This window comes from Balaenoptera musculus, chromosome 14 (genome assembly GCF_009873245.2).
Source record: "Balaenoptera musculus isolate JJ_BM4_2016_0621 chromosome 14, mBalMus1.pri.v3, whole genome shotgun sequence".
In the NCBI taxonomy this organism is placed as follows: domain Eukaryota; kingdom Metazoa; phylum Chordata; class Mammalia; order Artiodactyla; family Balaenopteridae; genus Balaenoptera; species Balaenoptera musculus.
In genome coordinates, this window is record NC_045798.1 from 9922520 (window position 1) to 9943268 (window position 20749).

Genomic DNA, 20749 nt, shown 5'->3' on the forward strand with positions numbered 1-20749 from the left:
AAGCTTTTCAGCAGCTTTTCACTGCACTCTGATGATGTAATTCAAGTGTGGATTCTTAATTACCTATGCTTTCTTAATCTGACCAAGTAAGCTAAGCCTCTAAGGAAGGATGACCAATTCTGAACACAGATTTTGCAGGGACCTTTTTGGGGGTGGGGTGGGGAGGCTTTCCTTCAGGAAACAACCTGTGTATTTGAACTTCAAAATGTTAAAAGCCAGTTCTTGGACAATAAATCTCTTTAACACTAAGAAGCAGCAGCCCCAAATGGCTTCTCCCATTTTTCAAGAGCAGTAGATATGCCTTGAAATGCTTTTGGATGAGTAAGCAGCACAGTGAGCAACTGGACTCACGCACTGAGGGAAATGAGGGCCACGGCTGGCTCTGCAGGGCCTCCGGCACCAGCAGGAGCTGCTGCAGATGTGGCTGCTGAGAACAGCAGACCCAGCCAAAGACCTCCAGCTCTGTGGATGCTCCCTAAGTGCCCAAGCCTCCTCAGAGGAAGGGACAAGGTTTGTGATACTGGGGATGTGACAAAATCGACTCAACATGAGATAAATTATTTCTTTCTTCGGGGAATTATCTATACCAAAGAAGTATACTTTTTGAACACATTGTTATCTTCTTTAAAATCTTGGTATTGGAAATGTCGCTTCACTGGCTGGAATATTTACTGAGCACCAAGCACATGCTGGGCACTGTGCTATGCAAAGGACAAGAGCAGGGAACAAAATCCATGTGGTTCCTGCTTCAACTCAGCACTGAAATGCACAAAAGCCTGAAGCTAACTGCAAAAAACACAGAAGAAACCACTCTTGTTTAAAATGCCTGCCTGCACTGTAGAGAGCCCCAAATTTATTTATTTATTTATAAATTTATTTATTTATTTTTGGCTGTGTTGGGTCTTCGTTGCTGAGCACATGGGCTTTTTCTAGTTGTGGTGAGCGGGGGCTGCTCTTTGTTGCGGTGCACGGACTTCTCACTGCAGTGGCTTCTCTTGTTGCGGAGCATGGGCTCTAGGTGTGCGGGCTTCAGCAGCTGTGGCGCACAGGCTTAGTTGCTCCGCGGCATGTGGGATCTTCCTGGACCAGGGTTTGAACCCGTGTCCCCTGCACTGGCAGGCAGATTCTTAACCACCGCGCCAACAGGGAAGCCCTAGAGCCCCAAATTTCAAGAAACCCAGCTTTTGTTTTTTTTCTAGTCCTTTGATTTTATTGTTCTTTTCTCACCATAAACTCAGAAAAAGAAAAACCTATTATGATCAAGGTTCCTTTACTGTCACAGTGATCACATTTTTACTTCTGAGAACACATTTTTCCTTTTCAAAAGAGCTATCTCCTGGGCTGGCCTAAGCGTATTAAGTGAAAATGAGTCAACATGCTCCACTGAGAGGTTATCTGTCCTTTTTTGTCCCAAGCAACTACAAAACTGAATCCCCTTCTATTTCCCTGTATCCTGAATTACAAATTCCTTACCCAAAGACTAAATTTCCTAAGGGGCACAGTACAACTCTGTAGGCACATCTAACACCTCCAGCATAAAGAAAGATGAGGCCAACAGAAATTCAAGAAATGATAAAAGACATAGAGAAGGCCTATTAGTTCTTAATAAAATTCTATGATGAGGAAAACAAAGGAATAAGAATATAGTTACCTGCCCAGGCCATGGAGTCAGGCTGCCTGTGTTTGAATCATAACTCGGACACTTACTAGCTATGTGGCCTTGGGCAAGTGTCTCACTCATGTCTGTTTCCTCAATTATAAAATATGAAAATAATGACACCTACCTTATGGCATAACTGAGAGGACTCGAGGAGCTAATGCATGAAAAGCACTTAGCACAGGCTTGACATCTAGTAAGTTACTCAAGAATTGGTGATATTGAGTCTATTCTCATTAGGGCCCAATATTAATTTAAAAACTTCAAGTCTTACACCAGGAGGGTAATTTTAGGCCTTCGAAAATCCCTGATAGGATGAGCCTTAGACCCTAAGATCTAGCATTACAGATAAATAATACAACTCATGATACCAAGGTCAAGGGTTCTATCCTCACAGAGCACTCAGAAAGCTGTACCACAGTCTCAGAAAACATGTGTCAACTTAAGCAACCTGCACTTGGTCAAAAGACAGAGGTGGAGAGACAATGCAGAAGTACAAAGAAAATCAATTAACAGTAGCAGAAAATTTCCACAGCACTATCTGCAGACTGTGAAGGGCAGCATGTGCTACAGGGAAGTTTGTGGGTTTATTAGACAAGTTAGTGCTGTGGGCTTAATACACTTCAGACTAAATAAAAAGTCTAATATGTTCTTAAACATTTTTCCCCAGTCTCTTTCTGTGACTTTCCCTGTGTTACTTATCACCCTTGCTTGTTCGGTAGGAGCTATAAGCAAAATACTGCCATTACACAATTTTTTTGGCAAACAGTGAATATCTTCCCTTCCCCACACTTTCATCCCACTCCTGCTGGAAGAGGACTACACCCTAGGGATTAAAAGTGAGGGCTCAAATCCCAGCTCAGTCATTTATTTCTAGCTGTATAACCCTGGCCAAATCACTAACCTCTCTCTGTAGTCAGTTTCCTTATTTGTAAAACTAGGATAACAACAGTAGGGTTGTAGTGAGGATTACATCAGCTAATGCACATCAAGCACTTAGCAGAGTGAATGGTACAGAATAAGCAGTCAATAAAGGTTGCATGTTATCATCAATACCCTTATTATTAGATTCAAAAAGATTTAAAATACCACTTGCCCACTACTTGGAAAGTTCCTCAGCAACCTTGGAAGGTCTTCTGACATTCAGTGAAAGCAGCTGTGAGGTGCTTTTCGGTTCTCAATGTCAACTTGTGAAGTCTAAGCTTACAGAACCGTTGAAACATGTTTTAAACGTCTCCCTCAAAGGTGTGGTGCTTTGTAAAGGTTAAAGATAACAACTGTGTACCCTCTTGTACACGGAATTCCACACTAAGGGTTCTTTCTCGGTGGCCCGCTGAACAGGTACAAATATAATCCAACTCTTATTTCTCTCTCTCCTTTTTTTTTTGGCCATGTGGCATGCGGGATCTTAGTTCCCCAACCAGGGATTGAACCTGCTCCCCCTATAGTGGAAATGCGGAGTCTTAACTACTGGACCGCCAGGGAAGCCCCAAACTCTTATTTCTCTTAATTCTGTTCCCACGGCCAATGAATGGCTGCTACTGCTGTCAACTCTGGGTTTTTGAAATGAGGAGATGACAAACGGGCCTTGTGTCATGGGCTTCCTATTACCCACAAATCTTGGTGATTGGTCAGAGGCAATGGCAAGTGATCCTACAGGCACACTCATTTCTTTGCCAATCTGCAAGTTGGAACTGTTTATCTGGGGCAAATTCAGGAAGACTGTTTATCAATGAGGTGAGAAAGAAGTAACTTGGACAGAGCTGCATTTCAAAACCTAATGAAATGTCAAAATGTAACAGGCTATAAAAAAATAAAATAAAAACAAATTGAATGAAACCTATGGATAAGGTAGCCAGCCCTTTAATAACCTGGATAATACCTAAAACTTACCTCATTTTTATATTCACATAGAAACATGAATACTCCTAAGAATAAAAACCAAGAGAATATCTTTCTAACATCTTTAGAACTGAGGCGCATGCAGAATGATGCTTAATGCAACAAATGAGATGGACTGGACGGCAAAACGTTCCTAAGTCAAAAACTCTGTTATAACGTGCAAATACTTTTAAAAGCTGAAAATATCACCATTCTTTCAGTGTTTGTCTCTCTAACGCAGTGATTTCCAATTAGAACTCTAAAGCATCTTCTGCGACTTCCCTGGTGGTGCAGTGGTTAAGAATCTGCCTGCCAACGCAGGGGACACAGATTCGAGCCCTGGTCCAGGAAGATCCCACATGCCGAGGAGCAACTAAGCCCACGTGCCACAACTACTGAGCCTGTGCTCTAGAGCCCGTGAGCCACAACTACTGAGCCCACGTGCCACAACTACTGAAGCCTGCGCACCTAAAGCCCATGCTCCGCAACAAGAGAAGCCACTGCAACGAGAAGCCCGCGCACCGCAAAGAAGAGTAGCCCCAGTTTGCTGCAACTAGAGAAAGCATGTGCGCAGCTACGAAGACCTTATGCAGCCAAAAATAAATAAATAAATAAAATACATGAAAGAAAAAAAAGAACTCTAAAGCATCTTTAACGATGCAAGGAGTGTGAACAAAACCCCTCCTGTCACCAAAAATTTTTTTTTTAATTGATTTTGTTTTCTAAAATGTGCCAGAGAATATCTACTAAAAAGAGGATGATACAAGCAGGGGCACAGTTTTATAAAGGCAAATAATAATACAGGATTAACTTCAGAAAGTTTGGGAACTCTTGTTCTACTGGAATGGTTACTACTGGATAAACAAACACACACAACCCTAGATTTCATACTCAATCCGGTTTATAAAAAATAGCAGGTATGAATTAGAACTGCATGTCTGCTGATGAATTTAGAAATATTTCTAGAATTACAACAATACTCTAGAATATATCAAGACTCTGAAGTGCAAAATGCAGTAAATCACACACGGCTAGTATCAAACAGTTTCAAAAACACAGTTTCTGTGGCAAAGAGACTTTTAATATCTTAACTTTTACCTGTGCACTAAACTTTATCAGCACCATATACTGATTTGGAGTAGAGTCTCTGATGATTTTCATTTGTTCAATTACTTCATTAAATGGGGCGACAAACTTCATAAGGTCATGACTGGTCATTGTAGCAGGGACTGTGAGAATACACAGCATGGCACTGCGCCTCACATCTTCTTTTAAGGAGGTCATCTTACTAATAAGACAATAATTAGACTGTCTTGAATAGATGAGGTATAGTTAGTGCAAACAACACTAATTACACAACTTTTATGTCCAAGAAAAAAAAGTGTAATGCTTTATAAATCAAGTTAAACAGCTTGTTATTCTACCTGAAAATACACACTACATGGGTAAATGCAGAATCCCTTAAACATACCTGCAATGGAGTTTAAGGTAAGCTTTGAAATGTTCTACATTATACCCAGCACTGATATTTTTAATCTTCAGTTAAAGGCTTGTTATGGTTATAAATCTCCATCAGGAAAATTTGCAGTTTGTGTTTTGCTCTCATTAGTTTTCTAGTAAGAACTATCCTTAGATAATGTAGAAGCACAACTCAAACTACGGACTTCTCTCAAAGGGTCTCAAAGAGAAAAGAGCTCTAAATGTAGGAAGGAAAATTCTGAACCATGAGAATATGACTCTGAAGATTACAGAAAGTGTTGCTGGGTTGGAATAGCTGGAATAGAGGGGAAAGAAAAACCTCCCACAATGCAATTTGCTTTTGAAATGCTGCAAACTCACTTCAATAGCTGTGATCCAAAATGACTACCCGAGTATTCTGCTTCCCAGTGGGAACCTAGCAAACAAGTTAGGACAAGGACAGCCTTTAAAGAGATCAGCTACCAATTATCCAAGGAGCTGGTGGCCCAGCTTGTAGACTAGCAAAACCCTTCGTTTCCTTTGGCCTCCAGCAAGCCTTATTTGGACCACAGAAAGGGGTAAAATGATGTGATGAAATTGCAACCCATTATGTGACTTCTTAGCAGCTTCTTTAGTAAAGATTTGGTGGGAACATGAGTCTACAATGATGTTATGGATCTTTTAGAATTTTTCTTTTCTTTTCTTTTTTATCTTCCTTCCTTTCAATTTCCCAATCACCTGCATGCCTACCTTCTCAGGGAATATTTTCCTAGGTATTTTCTCAAGTGAATCTACACGATTCTTTCCTAAGAAGCTTTGACCCAATGTACGAGAGTTAACCATATATAAAACATCTAAGAATTCTTTAACACACAGTATATGAAAGTACTATCCCTTTGAAGCTTAAAATACCCACTTCCCTTCAGGGCAAGAGATTTTCCTCTGCCCTATGGCAAAAAACAGACAAACTCAAAAGAGAAAAGGATTTTCTTACTTTGTCTTGTACAGATGCATAATACCGTGAACTATTTCAACGGAGGGGTTTCCACTGAAGAATGAAATCTGGTCTGGAAGCTGTTTGGATGGAGAATCCGGAGCAGTGTTTACACCTTCTTTACTGTGACCTTTACTTCTCTGTGCAGTGGGGGATGCTTCTGAAGACTTCCTGTCTTCCACTGTAGCTTTCAGCTCATCTTTCACAAACCAAAAATTGGATTATAAACTGATAGGAAATATGCTGAAGGACTCTAATCAGATGAAAACTTTGAGTAGAAGAATAAACTTTGGAAGAGAAATTGTAATGTACTGCACTGAGAACTACATTCACAGAACAGCAGAGTTGTGGGGGCATCTCAACTAGGAAGTGCTCTTTGCCCGCCCACCGCCACCCGCCCCAAATGTCATTAACACCCTCAGAGACTCAACAGTGGCCTTTACATTTAGAAGTACCACAATAAGGCAGGTGTCTTCCATCGTGCACTCCTAAGTGGGATAAATATTCAGGGCTGTTAAGTTCGAAAACCAAACCTACCAGTTCTCCATGCTGGAGATGCAATACACTTCCATTCCCCTGGACGGAATGAGCTGGCAGAGCAGGGGGAGTCACAACATGTTTACCTGGATTCAACATGATCTGCCCCTGACCTATGTGGTAAGTAGCTCTCCTCACTGAGTAGAGCTGTCAACCTAGCTTGTTAGGATTGATTTAGGAGAAATATTTAGAGAAGCTGAAATGCGGCCTAACGACCTCATGTAAGGCACAAAGGCAGTAAAAGATAAAAGTATGTTTCATTGAACACCGCGTATAAAGCAGGCAACCGTGGGTTTACGTTACAAAAGATAGTCTTCTAGGGTTTTAGGAAGCATACCTGAGTTGGCCTTCATGGTCTCAATGATCATATCTGTCATTTCTCGACGGCCAAGATGCTGATGTATGATCGCTGCTTTCTCCCCTGGTGATTTCCCTTCTAAACAGGCTACAGCTGAAGCTAGTGTCTTCTTTTTGATCTCCTCCTCAGACATTTCCCCGACTAAAGAACACATGAATGATTAATACCTGATAATAAAACAAGCTCCTTTCTACTCTCAGTGTATCCATCCATAGGTTTTCCTTTTCTCTCTGCTGCCCTCCCCCAAGACTGTAAGATGCCTTTGCAGTGGTCATCTCACTCACCTCTGGGGCTCCTGCAGTGCCTGACAGTCAATTAATGCCCGGTGCAATAAACTCAGCAATGCAGGACTGTTCTAGTGAAAACCATGCACTTTAAAGCAAATGAACGAGATAAAAGCTTCGAGAGTGATTATGCTCAGATGAACCAACATTTTAGTAACACCTGTAGAGTGAAACTGTGTGTTGAGCCCCAAATGAAGGTATCAAGTCCATTAATAAACAAAACTTTTAACAACTTTTGGGGGTAGTCTTCTTAAACACCCTTATGCTATCATGCCCTGGAAATCCATGATCATTGTCTTAAATCACTAAAACACACAAAAATGGAAAAGGAATTTGGAAACTCGACTGGAATATCCTTAATATAGGCTGTATCAGAGCAGAGATCAGGCCTGTTTTGCCCATCACTGTATCCCTTGCACTTACAATACCTACCACACATTGGAAGCTCTTTAAAGATCTGTTGAATAAATTAATGAATCAATGACTGACCCATGTAGAAGTGTATATGTGACCTATGTCAATTTAGTTGACTTTCAGAACTCAGTAGCCTATTAAATCACATTCAATCTTTAATTTGCAGCTTCAAAACTCACATACTCAGGGAAGTTTCCAACGACACCATCCCTACCAGCCCCAGGCCCCTTCCCCAAACCGGACACATCCTCTTGTAATAGCTTTCCAAACTCTTTTTTCCTTTCCTTCACATTTGTCACAGCTGTAATTCTACATTTATTATTATTCTTTAAATTAATTAATTAATTTATTTATTTATTTTTGGCTGGGCTGGGTCTTCGTTGCTGCGTGCAGGCTTTCTGTAGTTGTGGTGAGCGGGGACGGCTCTCCGTTGCGGTTCACGGGCTTCTCATTGCGGTGGCTTCTCTTGCTACGGAGCACAAGCTCTAGAGCGCAGGCTCAGTAGTTGTGGCGCACGGGCTTAGCTGCTCCGTGGCATGTGGGACCTTCACGGACCAGGGCTCGAACCCATGTCCCCTGCGTTGGCAGGCGGATTCTTAACCACTGCGCCACCAGGGAAGTCCCTACATTTATTTTGTAATTATTTACTGCATCTGTCTCCACGAACTGAACTGCTGGTGCCATTAAAGCAAGGACCACATCCCTTTCCGCACACAACTAAAGCTCCAACAGAGAGTGAACATTCAAAAACTATTTCTTGAACGAATGTTGTTGTTAGGTAATTGTTGGAGGTCCAAGGAGCAGAACCACACCTGCATTCCTCACTGAGGCGGCTGTGTGGCTGGGAATGAAGAGCTCAGACTCTCAAGTCCAGCTCTCTGAGGCAGAATACCCGTTTTGCCACTGACAAATGATCGTGGGCAAGGCACTTAATCCCTGGGCTTCAGCTTCCCAGTTCTGTAAAAGGGTCATACACCCACTATTAGGGTTACGTGAAGATAATTAGAAACAGTGCACACGAAGAGTTTAGTACAGTGCTCGGATACCAGAAGTGTACACGTTTTAATTACAAGTATAACTACTGCTACAGGGCGCTTAAATAAATAGTCTTTCAAAGAGGAACGATTTAATTAAACCAGGGGCCGTCAGCGAGCTGGGGATTCCGTCTCTGCCTTCACAAAACGTAGAGGAAACCAACTCGCACAACTCGGCCCCAACCCAGGGCGGAGAGAGCGACGCGCCAAATATAAAGAGTCCCGATGGGGAGGCACCAGGAAGGAGGGACCGGGAAAGGCTTCCCAGAGGTGACATCTGGGAAGACCTCCTAAGGACAGAGGGAATGAGAGGGATCCCAACCACCTCTCGGCTTCCTACTGAGGCGAAAGCCCTCGTCGCGGCCCGTCCTCGGACCCGGACTCTGGGAGGACGAGCCCCTGGGGCCCAGGCGCGAGCTACGGGGGAGGCGGCAAGGCCGCGGACTCACCAGCGGCGCTGAAGCCGAAGCCGGCGGGGACCGGCGAGTGTTCTGCGAGCTCCAGGCGGATGACAACCAGTGACACACTCATAGGGCAGGCGCTGGTCGGCGCGAGCCCCGGCGGGCTCAGGCGAGGCTGGGAGACGAGCCTTGAGGCCGAGCGGCCCGGGGCGAGCAGCGCCGCCGCCGCGCCTCAGCTCCGCCGCAGCCGCCTCAGCAGCAGCAGCTCCGTCACCAACGTCTGAGCCACAACACCCTCCACTTCTGCCTCCCGGCCGCCGTCCCTGACCCGCGAGGTTACGCATGCTCGGATCAGCGCGCCCTCTGATTGGGTGCGGAGGCAGGCACGTGACTGGTGTGTCTGCGGGGAGGTGAGCCTGCGCCCTTCGGGACGGGATCTCGAAGAGTTTGTGGAGGTGGCACGTCACTGGGATACCGGAAGCTGGGCGCCCAGTAGACGAATCGGTGGGTGTGCGCCCAGACCGGAGTTAGCCTGTCTGAGAGACCTCTCCCTCATCCCAGCTCATCTGACGGCGAGGGGTCTCTGGCTCTGCGAGGTCTCCGAATTGTGCGCGGAACCCGCGCCCTGCGGAGAGCTCTGGCCTCTTTTTGTCCTGTTTGATCTCTCGCTCTAGCTGTAGGCAGGGTTGCTTTGTGTCAGCCACGCTTTACAGACAGGTGCGCTGAGGCTCAGAGAGGTGAATACGCTTCTCTGAGGACCCATCGGGAGTCGGGACTCGATTGCAGGGTTTCTGATTCTGTTAAGGTAGGGCGGTGGGCTGGTTAAACGCCCAGAGATGGAGATACATCTGGGTCCCACTCCCTGCCCCATCTCTTCACAGATGTGTACTGAGGGTGAATGAGATGAACACGCAGTTCCTGTTATTAATGAGTAGACCCTGTTCACCTGTTTTGTGACTTTGAGTTAGATTTTGCGTAAAATTGGGATAATATCCCTATACAGCTGTGATGATGAAATGAGTAGAGCCTGTGACTCTATTTACATCAGTTTTTCTGAGAGTCAGCATTCTTTCCAGTACCTCAGACTGCCTTTAGCATGTAGACATGGAGAGCCACAGTCAATACATATATGGCACATATGTGACAGAACGCTGTTCTAGGTATATGCTACCATTACATGTAAAGGTGTCGTGGACAGCACGTCGTGGACATGTATAGGTGTGTGGACTGTATATGCATATAATGTGACCAAATGATATTTATAGCTTGTGGCTGCACCCTATGAGTTAGTTTCAGTATACACTGTTTATATCAGGGTTTCTCAACCTCTGCACTATTAACATTATTGGACTCAATAATTCTTTGGGGTGTGCGTGTGTCCTATGCTTTATAGGATATTTAGCAGCATCCCTGCCCTGACCCACTAGGTACCAGTAGCATGTCCCAAGTGGTGACTACCAAAAATGTCTCCAGATATTCCCAAACGTCCCCTTGGAGCCAAAATTGCCCCCACTGACCGTCTGATTTTTGTGAAACTGCATATGCCATTTGCACCTGCTATATGCATATAATATATGAGACCTCATGAAGTTTTTAAAAATTATTATTATTTAAAAAAATTTTTGGCCACGCCACTTGGCATGTGGGATCATAGTTCCCCAACCAGGGATCAAACTCGTGCCCCCTGCAGTGGAAGTGTGGAGTCTTAACCACTGGGCCTCCAGGGAAGTCCCTTATGTGAACTTTTTAGTAGTATATTACAGTAGTAGATAACATTTAATGGTGTGCCAGGTACTAACTTGAGTGCTTTACATACTTTATCTTATGTAATCGTAACAGCAACTTCATGAGACAGGTAGTATAATTGTTCCCATTTTAACAGAAGAGGAACCTGAGGCTCAGAGAGTCACTTGCTCAGGATCTCACACTTAGCAAGTGGCAGAGCTAGACTTTGAACCCAGGCAATCTGATTCCAGAGCCAACACTCAATCTCTACTAAACTATCTGTTTAATATGTGGAAACATACACTATGTGTGCATATTTATGAAAGCATAATTTAGATAGCAAATCTGCATCATCATACTGACCTCATTCTGAGAGACAGAGAGAAGACATATTCTTTACGGTAGAGGAGGAAAATGCCAGTTTCAGGGAACTAGAATTATTCTCTAGAGATGGGCAAATTGGGCTTGTTACACTTCTTTGTGGCTGCCAATCACTATGCCTGCCCCCTGTGTTCCCCTATTTTCTTTTTTTTTTTAATTTTTAAATTTTATTTATTTATTTTTTTTTTATTTTTATTTTTTAGAAGGTTTGGTTTTTTTGGGGTTTTTTTGTTTTTTAATTAATTAATTTATTTATTGGCTGCATTGGGTCTTCGTTGCTGTGCGCGGGGCTTTCTCTAGTTGCATTGAGCAGGGGCTACTCTTTGTTGCTGTGCGCTGGCTTCTCATTGAAGTGGCTTCTCTTGCTGTGGAGCACAGGCTCTAGGCCTGCGGGCTTCAGTAGTTGTGGCACGTGGGCTCAGTAGTTGTGGTTCGCGGGCTCTAGAGCACAGGCTCAGTAGTTGTGGTGCACGGGATTAGTTGCTCCGTGGCATGTGGGATCTTCCCGGACCAGGGCTCGAACCCGTGTCCCCTGCATTGGCAGGTGGATTCTTAACCACTGCACCACGAGGGAAGTCCTAAATTTTATTTATTTATTTTTGGCTGCATTGGGTCTTCGTTGCTGCGCACGGGCTTTCTCTAGTTGCGGCGAGCGGGGGCTACTCTTCTTTGCGGGGCGCGGGCTTCTCATTGCAGTGGCTTCTCTTTTTGCGGAGCACGGGCTCTAGGCACGTGGGCTTCAGTAGTTGTGGTACATGGGCTCAGTAGTTGTGGCTCTCGGGCTCTAGAGTGCAGGCTAAGTAGTTGTGGCACACAGGCTTAGTTGCTCTGCGCCATGTGGGATCTTCCCGGACCAGGGCTGAACCTGTGTCCCCTGCATCGGCAGGTGGATTCTTAACCACTGTGCCACAAAGGATGGTTATCCCCTATTTTCTGATTCATCCAGTTTATTCATCCTTCCAACTCATGTTTCTACTGAGCATGTGCTATGTGTCTAGACACCATGCTAGGTCCTAGGGGATGGATATATACAAAGATGAAGTAAGATAGGCCTTTCCTTAAGGAGCTGATAAGTAGAGGAGCAGATAGAGTTGAAAACAGGAACTGTGTGATGGGGTAAGTTTCCTAGTGAAGGTATGGAGAAGAAGCAATGAGAGTGAAAAAAAAAAAAGTAGTTTCAGAGTCTTCCAGGAAAAAGAAAGACTAGCCTCTCTAGAGGAGGTAAAGCTGAGGCTGTGATGTAAAACATAGTGTAAATTTACCAGCAGATAAACAGGCGAAGACATTCCAGTCAGTGGGCATGTACCACGGAGGTACCAGGAGGTATGAGAAATCACAGCGCTAACCTGCTCCGAAGAGAGCATTGGGAAGTGGCTAGAACTATCATTTCTAGTTGGAAGGAAGAAGCAAGGTAGTCGTGGGAGTGTTGCCCACTTATCCATTAGCAGGATTATGAGGAGGGCAGTGTCCTCAATGAGGATGAAAGTCAGCCCTTTAGATCCAGAGACAGTTTTCATCTCTGTTAAGCCCTCACAGAGAATGTGTTGACACTTTTAGGAGCCTATAAATAAATTTCTCCTTCCACCACTAACTTTGGCCATGGCGTAGGAACGTAGGTAAAACCCAAAATGCAAATCAGTCTTTACATTTTTCATTTCAGCATTCATGCGCCAATCCAGCAAATTTCCAATTACATAAGAAGCACATTATGTCATCTTGAACATTTGCTTCTTAAGAATGCTTTCTTTAGGTGGCTGTCTGGCCAGATACAGTTATTTGATACCTTAATAAAGAATGGCATCACGAATACTTCTAAAAAAAAAAAAAGAAGAATCCTTTCTTTAGGGACTTCCCTGGTGGTCCAGTGGTTAAGACTCTGTGCTCCCAATACAGGGGGCCGTGTTGGATCCCTGCTCAGGGAACTAGATCCCACATGCCGGTGCTAAAATTTCTGCACATCACAACAAAGATCCTGCATGCAGCGCAGCCAAATAAATAAATAAATATTTTTTAAAAAAGAATCCTTTCTTTAGAATCTTACAGAGTTTATTTAGTCCTTATGGTGGCACTAAAGTGACTCCCATGAACAGGCAGGCTGTCTTACCAACCTGTTTTGCTCTAACTTGCTTCTTAGTAAGCTTTTTAACCATAGACATCGCATGAGAAGCTTCAAGATTTTCAAGTGGAACTGACTGCAAATAGAATTTGGTTTAATTATTTTGTTTTTTTCCCAGGTTTTTATTTCAGACTTACAGAAAAGTTGAAGAATAGTACAATGATCTCTCATATACCCTTCATTATGTACCCTTCACCAAGATTGATTAATTATTAACATTTTGCCACATTTGATTTATGTCTATACATGTTTATATATCTATGTACACGTGTACCTGTTATGTGTATTTTGGTTTTTTTCCCGAACTTTTTGAAAGTAAGTTTAGAAAAGAGGCAATGGAGAACAATCAGGAGGACATCGCCCTGCTCTGTAGGAGGGGTGATGGTGTGGTGGCATCGTGAGTGCTAGGAGGAGGTGGGTACAGGGCATGCTGCTCATTGGGCTCTTCTGGTAGCCGGAAGAGGTTTCATGAAGGAAGTGACAGGTAAACTACAGCCTAAAGGACAATTTGCAGTTAGCCATGTAACAGATGGAAGGGAGCATTCAGGCCAAGGAAACACCATACCCGAAGGCCTGGCAGCAGGAGGAGAGCATCACGTGTTTGAGGGAGCTGCCGTGGACCTGAGTGTCCCGATCACCCCGGTTAAGATGAAATACGAGGGAGAGCTGTGGCCGAAAGGGGAGAGGCAGAACTCAGAGGGCCTTTTCAGGCAGGTTAAGGAACTGAGAGTTTATCTTGAGGACAATGGGGAGCCATTGGAGGTTTTAAATGGGGTTCGGATATGATCAAATTTGCAATCTTGAATGATAACTGGTTGAAGAGTGAAGAAAGAATGAGGTTTGAGAAGAGGCAGGGGGACCAGTTAGGAGGCCGTTGCAAAGGTCCGTGCTTGATATCACGCAGTGAGAGTGGAGAGAGGTAGATGGAGAGCTTCGGGAGGAAGGATGGGCCGTGCACAGCACCCGGAGCGGAGGTGTCTGGCTGGAGGACTGAGGGAAGTCGGGGTGAATCCAGTTTTCCAGCTTGGGTGGCTGGGAGAACGGTGGAGCCCTTTCCTGAGCCAAGGAACTTAGGCAAGGAGTGGTCAGGGAGGGCGGAGATACTGCGTTCGCTCTGGTGGTGTCTGAAGCCCTGGTTGGAGGTCAGAGGAGGTGTGCAGGTGCCACCCTGAGCACCAGGGTGGAGGTCTGCTTGGAGGCAGTGACGGCAAACTGTGTCCTGTGCCTTCTCCGCAGCCTCGGCCCCAACATGTGCCTAAGGCGGCTGTTGCAGTCTGCACAGCTCCAGCAAGCTTGGAGGGCGGTCTTCGTGAAACATGTCCAGGGCAGGCACCAGGGAGCCTGGCGATGGACACATTCTGGAGGCGGCACCTACAGAGCAGTGATTTTTGACATGGGCGGAGTTCTCATTCCTTCTCCAGGGAGAGTGGCTGCAGGTGAGCTCTTCATTCTACTTCACCTTTGGAGACTGTGGTGGGTAGGGGTGGGGGAAAGGAGGGTGGTGAGGGGAGATGGCAGTGTGTCCCAGTGGGTACTATACTTGCTCTTGAATCAAATTCCAAGCAACAGTTAGTGGCTGAGTATCTTGGGCAAATTATTTAACTGCTCTGAGTCTTAGTTTCCTCATCATTAAATGACGGCCAATGATAGTACCTACCTCTTTGGGGTTGGAGGAGGGTTAAATGAGATTATTCATGGAGAGCACTTGATTAGCAGGGTGAGTGCTTGGCTCACCTGAAATTCTCAATAAACGACGAGCTGCTGTTGTTATTGTTGTTAATGTTATTGGTGGAATTTAACTACCTTTCCCTGAGAACTACTTCTGAATCCTGAAATCCTCTCTGAGCCCCCCTCCCCGCTCTGATCATAGCCTTTCCTTTTCCACCAACCTCCCTTCTAAACCTGCTTTTGCTACTACAAGATCAAACCTCTAGGCTCTGATCCTTCCTTTTTCAGCCCCTCCTGGTATTACCTTTTTACCCACTCAGTTCAACTGACTTAAGTGTGATTTGTTTGGCTTGAAGTGTTAGAAAACCTAACAAAACAGTGACTGAACCAAGACTGAAGTTAATTTCTTTTGCACATGAAAGTCCAGGTAGGTGGTCTGGGCCAGTGTGTTGCTCTGTGATGTCAGCGCCCTGGGCTCTTTTCATTGTGTTGCTGTGCTGTGAGTGTACTTCATTTCCACTTTCACCACATGGGTCAGGCTTGGCTGCCTCACTTTCTGCCATCACATTCCCATTCTAGCCAGCAGGAAGGAAGAAGGACCAAACAGCTGCCCCTGTTCTTTTGACTTACTGTGGTTGCTGATTGGGCAGTTTTCTATGCTAAATCAACCCAACTTCAGGTTTTCTGTGCCCCTGGTTGCAAAATTACCCAGCTCTGCTAACTGGTTAGGTGAGCTATTTTTTTTTTTTTTTGGCTCCAGCTGCAGTTGAGCCCTCAGCTTCTCTATTCCTCCACTCATATTCCTCTTGCATTCACTACAGGGCTGTTCCAAACTCCCCCCGGAGCCACCATACTTCCCCAGACCAAACCTTCATACTTGGCAGACAGCCAAGTCTCCTTTTACAGAGAACATAAAGGTTACTTGGCAGGGATTTTCTCAGCTTTCTCCAGAATGTCTTGAGAACCTATTCGCTTCTTTCCACTGCCACTGCCTCTACACAAGTTAGATTCCTAAATTCTCCCGCCTGCACTGGCACATCAGCCCCCTAACTCCTAACTCTACCTCTGGCCTTCTGGGTTTTGCACCACCTTGCACACAGTGCCTGGAACTGCCCTTCTGAAACACACATCTTATCCCTTCCCTCTCCTGCTTCAAATCCTTGAGGGCCTGCATTTTTTCACTTAGATTAAAACCAGAAGCTTTACCTGGTTCCAGGGCCTCTCACAGCCAGCTCTCATGTCCTTTCGTCATGCCATTTCCTATGTACGCCCACATTTCGGCTACCTTGGACTACTTGACGCTCTTTAAACTTGTCAAATGTATTTATACTCCTGTGCCTTCGCAAGTTCTGTTCTCTCTGATCAAAGCTACCCTTCCCTGCCACCTCTGCCTTTTCAAGTCCTGCTCATACTTTTAAATGGTATGTTATTCAGCAGTGCCTGGAATCTTTGGAGCACTTAGTAAGTCTTGTGGTGGTTGTTATTATTGACTTGTGTTTTTATTTTATATTTGTAATGTTTTTGCCATACCCAAATTTTCATTTTTGATGTCATCAAAATCATCTGTGTTTTTCTTTATGGCTTGCATGTTATGAGACTAGGCTAAGGAAGTCGTTTTTTTCTTCACGTTCATAAAGACGTTGCATATTGTTTTCTAACTTTTAGAGGGTTTTTTTTTCTGATTTGGGTATTTAGTCTGTTGGGAATTCATTTTTGTGATGGTGAGAAGCAGGGATTTAATTAAATTTTTTCTATACAGAAACTCAGTTATGCCAACCTCATTTATTAAATAGTTGGTGCTGAAAGGATATATTTTTTTTTTAATTTATTTATTTTTTGGCTGTGTTGGGTCTTTGTTTCTGTGCGAGGGCTTTCTCTAGTTGTGGCAAGCGGGGTCCACTCTTCATCGCAGTGCGCAGGCCTCTCACTATCGCAGCCTCTCTTGTTGCGGAGCACAGGCTCCAGACGCGCAGGCTCAGTAATAGTGGCTCACGGGCTTAGTTGCTCCGTGGCATGTGGGATCTTCCCAGACCAGGGCCCGAACCCGTGTCTCCTGCATTGGCAGGCAGATTCTCAACCACTGCGCCACCAGGGAAGCCCTGAAAGGATATTTTTAAAAATACAAAGATATGCTGTATAGCACAGGGAACTCTCCTTCACTTTGCTGTATAGTAGAAACTAACACAACATTGTAAAACAACTATACCCCAATAAAAAATAAATAAATAAAAGTGCACCTAAAAAAAAAAAAAATACAAAGACAAATTTCTTACTGTCACCTCCATCCCTCCCTGGTTAGTCCTAGGCTTCATTGGTTATCATTGTGAAAAGTTTGTTTATCCTTCCAAAAATTGCCTATATATACGTGAGTGTGTGTGTGTGAGTGTGTGTGTGTGTGTGTGTGTGTGTGTGTGTAAACTGTGTCTACACAGATTGGGTCATACTGTACACACTGTTATGTACCTTTCCTTTTTTCTGACCCAGTAGAATATCTTGCCAAATTTTCCACATCAGTAGGCATAGGTCTAGTTAAGGGATTAGCAAACTTTTTCTGTCAAGGGCACTAGATGGGCTTCACGAGCCATACAGTCTCTGTATGGCTTTACTATTGGAGCCAGCAACAGCCATAGACAATAGTAAACAAGTAGGTGTGGTTGTGTTCCAATAAAACTTTATTTACAAAAACAGATGGGAGACAGATTTGGCCCCCAGGCCATAATTTGCCAACGCTTGGCCTAGTTTATGCATTTTAACATCTACAAGGTATTCCATCATATGGATGTACCATGGTTGATTTAACAAGCCCTTTAGTAACGTGCAAGTTTCTAGTTTTTATTGTGAGCAGTTCTGCACAACAGCCGTGTACATAATCTTTGCTTACTTTTATAAATATATCTGTGGGAGAAATTCCTGGAAGCAGAATTACTACGTCAAATGTAAATGTGTATTTAAAATGTTGCACTCCATAGAGGTTGTATTTGTTTACACCCCCATCAACAGCATATGAGAGTGCCCCTTTCCTTGCATGCTTGCCAGCTCTAAGATCCTAAAAAATGCTCTAACTTTAGTTCTAAAATTAAAGATGTATTATTATTTGGATTGAGTTTTGAAAGTCCTATTATTCTCAAAAGACATACTGAATTGGTCACATTGGTGATTTCTGAAGAATGGGATTGCTTTGTCATTTAACTTTCTTTTTTATACCTTTCTATATTGTCTGAAATATTTTCAATGCACAGGTACTACATTAAACAAAAGATATGTGCTAATGTATTTTATTGATATATCTTAGATATAATTATGAATGCTGTATATATTTTTGCCTCATAACAGGTATATTATACAAAGAGAAAACACCCTTGTACAAGAAAAAGTAACCCCTGTTCCAGTGTTTCCAGTATACACAATAATAATCCATCCACTGCCTTAGCTCTTTATGGACAGAATTTTGTTCTTTATTTCTCAAAGACAGCGCCCCCAGGTGAATGTTTCAGTGTACCAGCTACACTGCTCTGAAGGATTACTACGGTTTACAAAATGAAGGGCTCGTTTTGGAGTGCTGTCAGAATCTGCTTTATTCCCTAATGCACTCCCTTACCATGTGCCAGGACTGTGTGAGTGACCTAATATATATGAACCAGCCAATGAGAGAACAGGGAAGAAAATTCGTACTGCAGTGTCCAGAGTCATCTCAAGGTGGTGGTATGGACCTGACGCTTGGCACCAGTATGGTCCCCTCAGTTACACAGATTATTATTGCTGTTCCCTTGGAGGTCCAAGCTGAGATTTTCCATTTCCTGAATTTCTCTGAGTTCCCAATAGAACCCACTTGACACCACAGTGATGCCACAGGAACTTGTATGGTATTTCCCCTGCTCCCCAAACCCCAGCTGTTTGTCCATATATTACTGTTTCACTTACCATATGTTTTACTTCCGGTAGAATGGGAGGTACAGAATCATATCCCTTCTGGAACTATATTGAAGGCCTTGATCTCAGGTGGCGAAAATGGGCCCTGGATGAAATTTATGAGAGCAGAGATAACAACAGAGGAGTTCCTACAAAAATTTGGGAGACTTTGCTCTGAAATTGTGAGTGATAAACATACTTGAATTTCCATATTCTTTTTGCCTAGAATAGTGGTTGCAACACTTATCCATTAAGTTGGTTAAACTAAAAATAAAGAAGGGAAAACCTAATAACCTGTTATAAGATTTTAAGCTATTTCTTCCATCCCCAGGTACTCAATTTTAACTACACGAATGAAAAAGTAAAAATATTACGTACTAAGCCTCTCCATCAGTTACTGTTCATCTGATGCTGGAGTTGTATAATGGCTTTGATCAGAAAGCTTGTTTAATGCAGTAATAACATTGAGCCTTTCTCTGGAAAGGCTCTGCATTGTTCTAAGCTCTTTATTTGTATTAACTCATGTACCTTCACAATAACCCTGCTAAAATATAATTTAAGATATAATAAAGTTCTGTGGATAGATGGTGGTTTTGGTTACATAACAGTAAATGTACTTAATGTCACCCAAAGTGGTTAAAATAGTAAATTTGATATTATGTGTTTTTACCTCAATTTTAAATAAATGAATAAATATTTAAATATATGTATAGGAAACATTCTGCTAAGTGACAGAAAGAAGCCAACCCAAAAGACCACATATTGTATGATTCCACTTATTTGAAATGTCTAGAACAGGTAAATCTATAGAAACAGAAAATAGAGTTGTTATTTTCTAGGACTGGGAGTATTGGGGTGTCGGGGGGAGGAATGGGTAACGACTGCTAATGGGTATGGGATTTCTTTTTAGGGTGATGAAAATGTTCTAAAACTGATTTGTTGATAGTTGCACAACTTTGTGAATATATTAAAAAGCATTGAATTTTACAGTTTAAATGGGTCAGTTGGGTGGTATGTGAATTGTATTTCAATAAAGCTCTTGTAAAATGTGCGTGTGTATCAAAATAGCAGACTTGGCCTTGCAGATTTTGAAACATGATAAAATAAGGGTTTTCAAAACCCACAGAGATTGAATTTAAAAACACAAAAATTGATCAGAAACTGACATTCGGTTCGTAATGGTGAAGTTGCAGGCATTGCAGAATCATCAAATGTCTCTGGATCATTAAAAATTAAATTACATCTGCTTAATACACTTATAGAGTTTAATGTACCTCTTAGGGGCTTCTGAATCTTTTCAAAATTGACAATGAGTGAGTGAAATAAAGAACTCATTTAACTGGAATACTGATATAAATAGCTCCATTCCCTAACCACTGTAACTCTAATTCTAAGCCACTTTTTACAACCTTATATACAAAGTTCTGCACAAGGGCTGAGGGAGGGAATTCCTTTTGGCAGCAAGCCAAAGGCCTGGGGTCTTACACCAGGTAGTGGTAGGAAGCCAGGAATATGTGTTTTTCTGTGTTGGTGACAAGCTGTTCTTACTCTTAATGATGGCTGGTTCTCCTCTCCCCTCCCCGATTCTTAGTCAAAGACCTCCATGCCCGTGGACTCCTTTTTCTCTCTGCTGACCAGTGAGCGAGTGGCGAAGCAGTTCCCAGTGATGACTGAGGCCATAACTCAGATTCGGGCTAAAGGCCTTCAGACTGCAGTCTTGAGCAATAATTTTTATCTTCCCAATGGGAAGAGCTTTTTGCCCCTGGACCGGAAACAGTTTGATGTGGTAAGCTCACAGTGGCCCAGAATAATCCGAATCAAGTCTGTGTCCTTGCTTCAGGATGCAGCATTAATGCTGCCTCTCAGTTGGCCTTGAATGAATGGGTTTTTTATTCACACACTTGACTCAGTTAGGATTAAACATAACAGGTG

At 43.4% G+C, this 20749-nt stretch overlaps 2 protein-coding genes across 5 annotated transcripts in view; one reads left to right on the forward strand and one right to left on the reverse strand.

The window, feature by feature from the left end:
• Positions 1-9318, reverse strand: part of LOC118879877 (BRCA1 associated protein) — a 30973-nt gene extending 21655 nt beyond the window's left edge. For both annotated transcript variants that reach the window (XM_036823026.1, XM_036823027.1), the window contains exons 1-4: positions 9067-9318; positions 6865-7026; positions 5991-6189; positions 4637-4826 (exon numbers count right to left, since the gene is read on the reverse strand). In XM_036823026.1, the coding sequence (XP_036678921.1) occupies positions 4637-4826; positions 5991-6189; positions 6865-7026; positions 9067-9148 (633 nt within the window). In that variant the 5' untranslated portion in view covers positions 9149-9318. The remainder of the gene's footprint in view (positions 1-4636; positions 4827-5990; positions 6190-6864; positions 7027-9066) is intronic.
• Positions 9319-9421: 103 nt separating this feature from the next.
• ACAD10 (acyl-CoA dehydrogenase family member 10) overlaps positions 9422-20749 on the forward strand; it is a 50672-nt gene continuing 39344 nt past the window's right edge. For 2 of the 3 annotated variants that reach the window (XM_036823657.1, XM_036823655.1), the window contains exons 1-4: positions 9422-9522; positions 14477-14676; positions 18851-18999; positions 20409-20603. In XM_036823657.1, coding sequence (XP_036679552.1) covers positions 14490-14676; positions 18851-18999; positions 20409-20603 — 531 coding nt within the window. In that variant the 5' untranslated portion in view covers positions 9422-9522; positions 14477-14489. Of the gene's footprint in view, positions 9523-14476; positions 14677-18850; positions 19000-20408; positions 20604-20749 lie in introns of those variants that run through there. The other variant, XM_036823656.1, reaches the window with a different exon arrangement.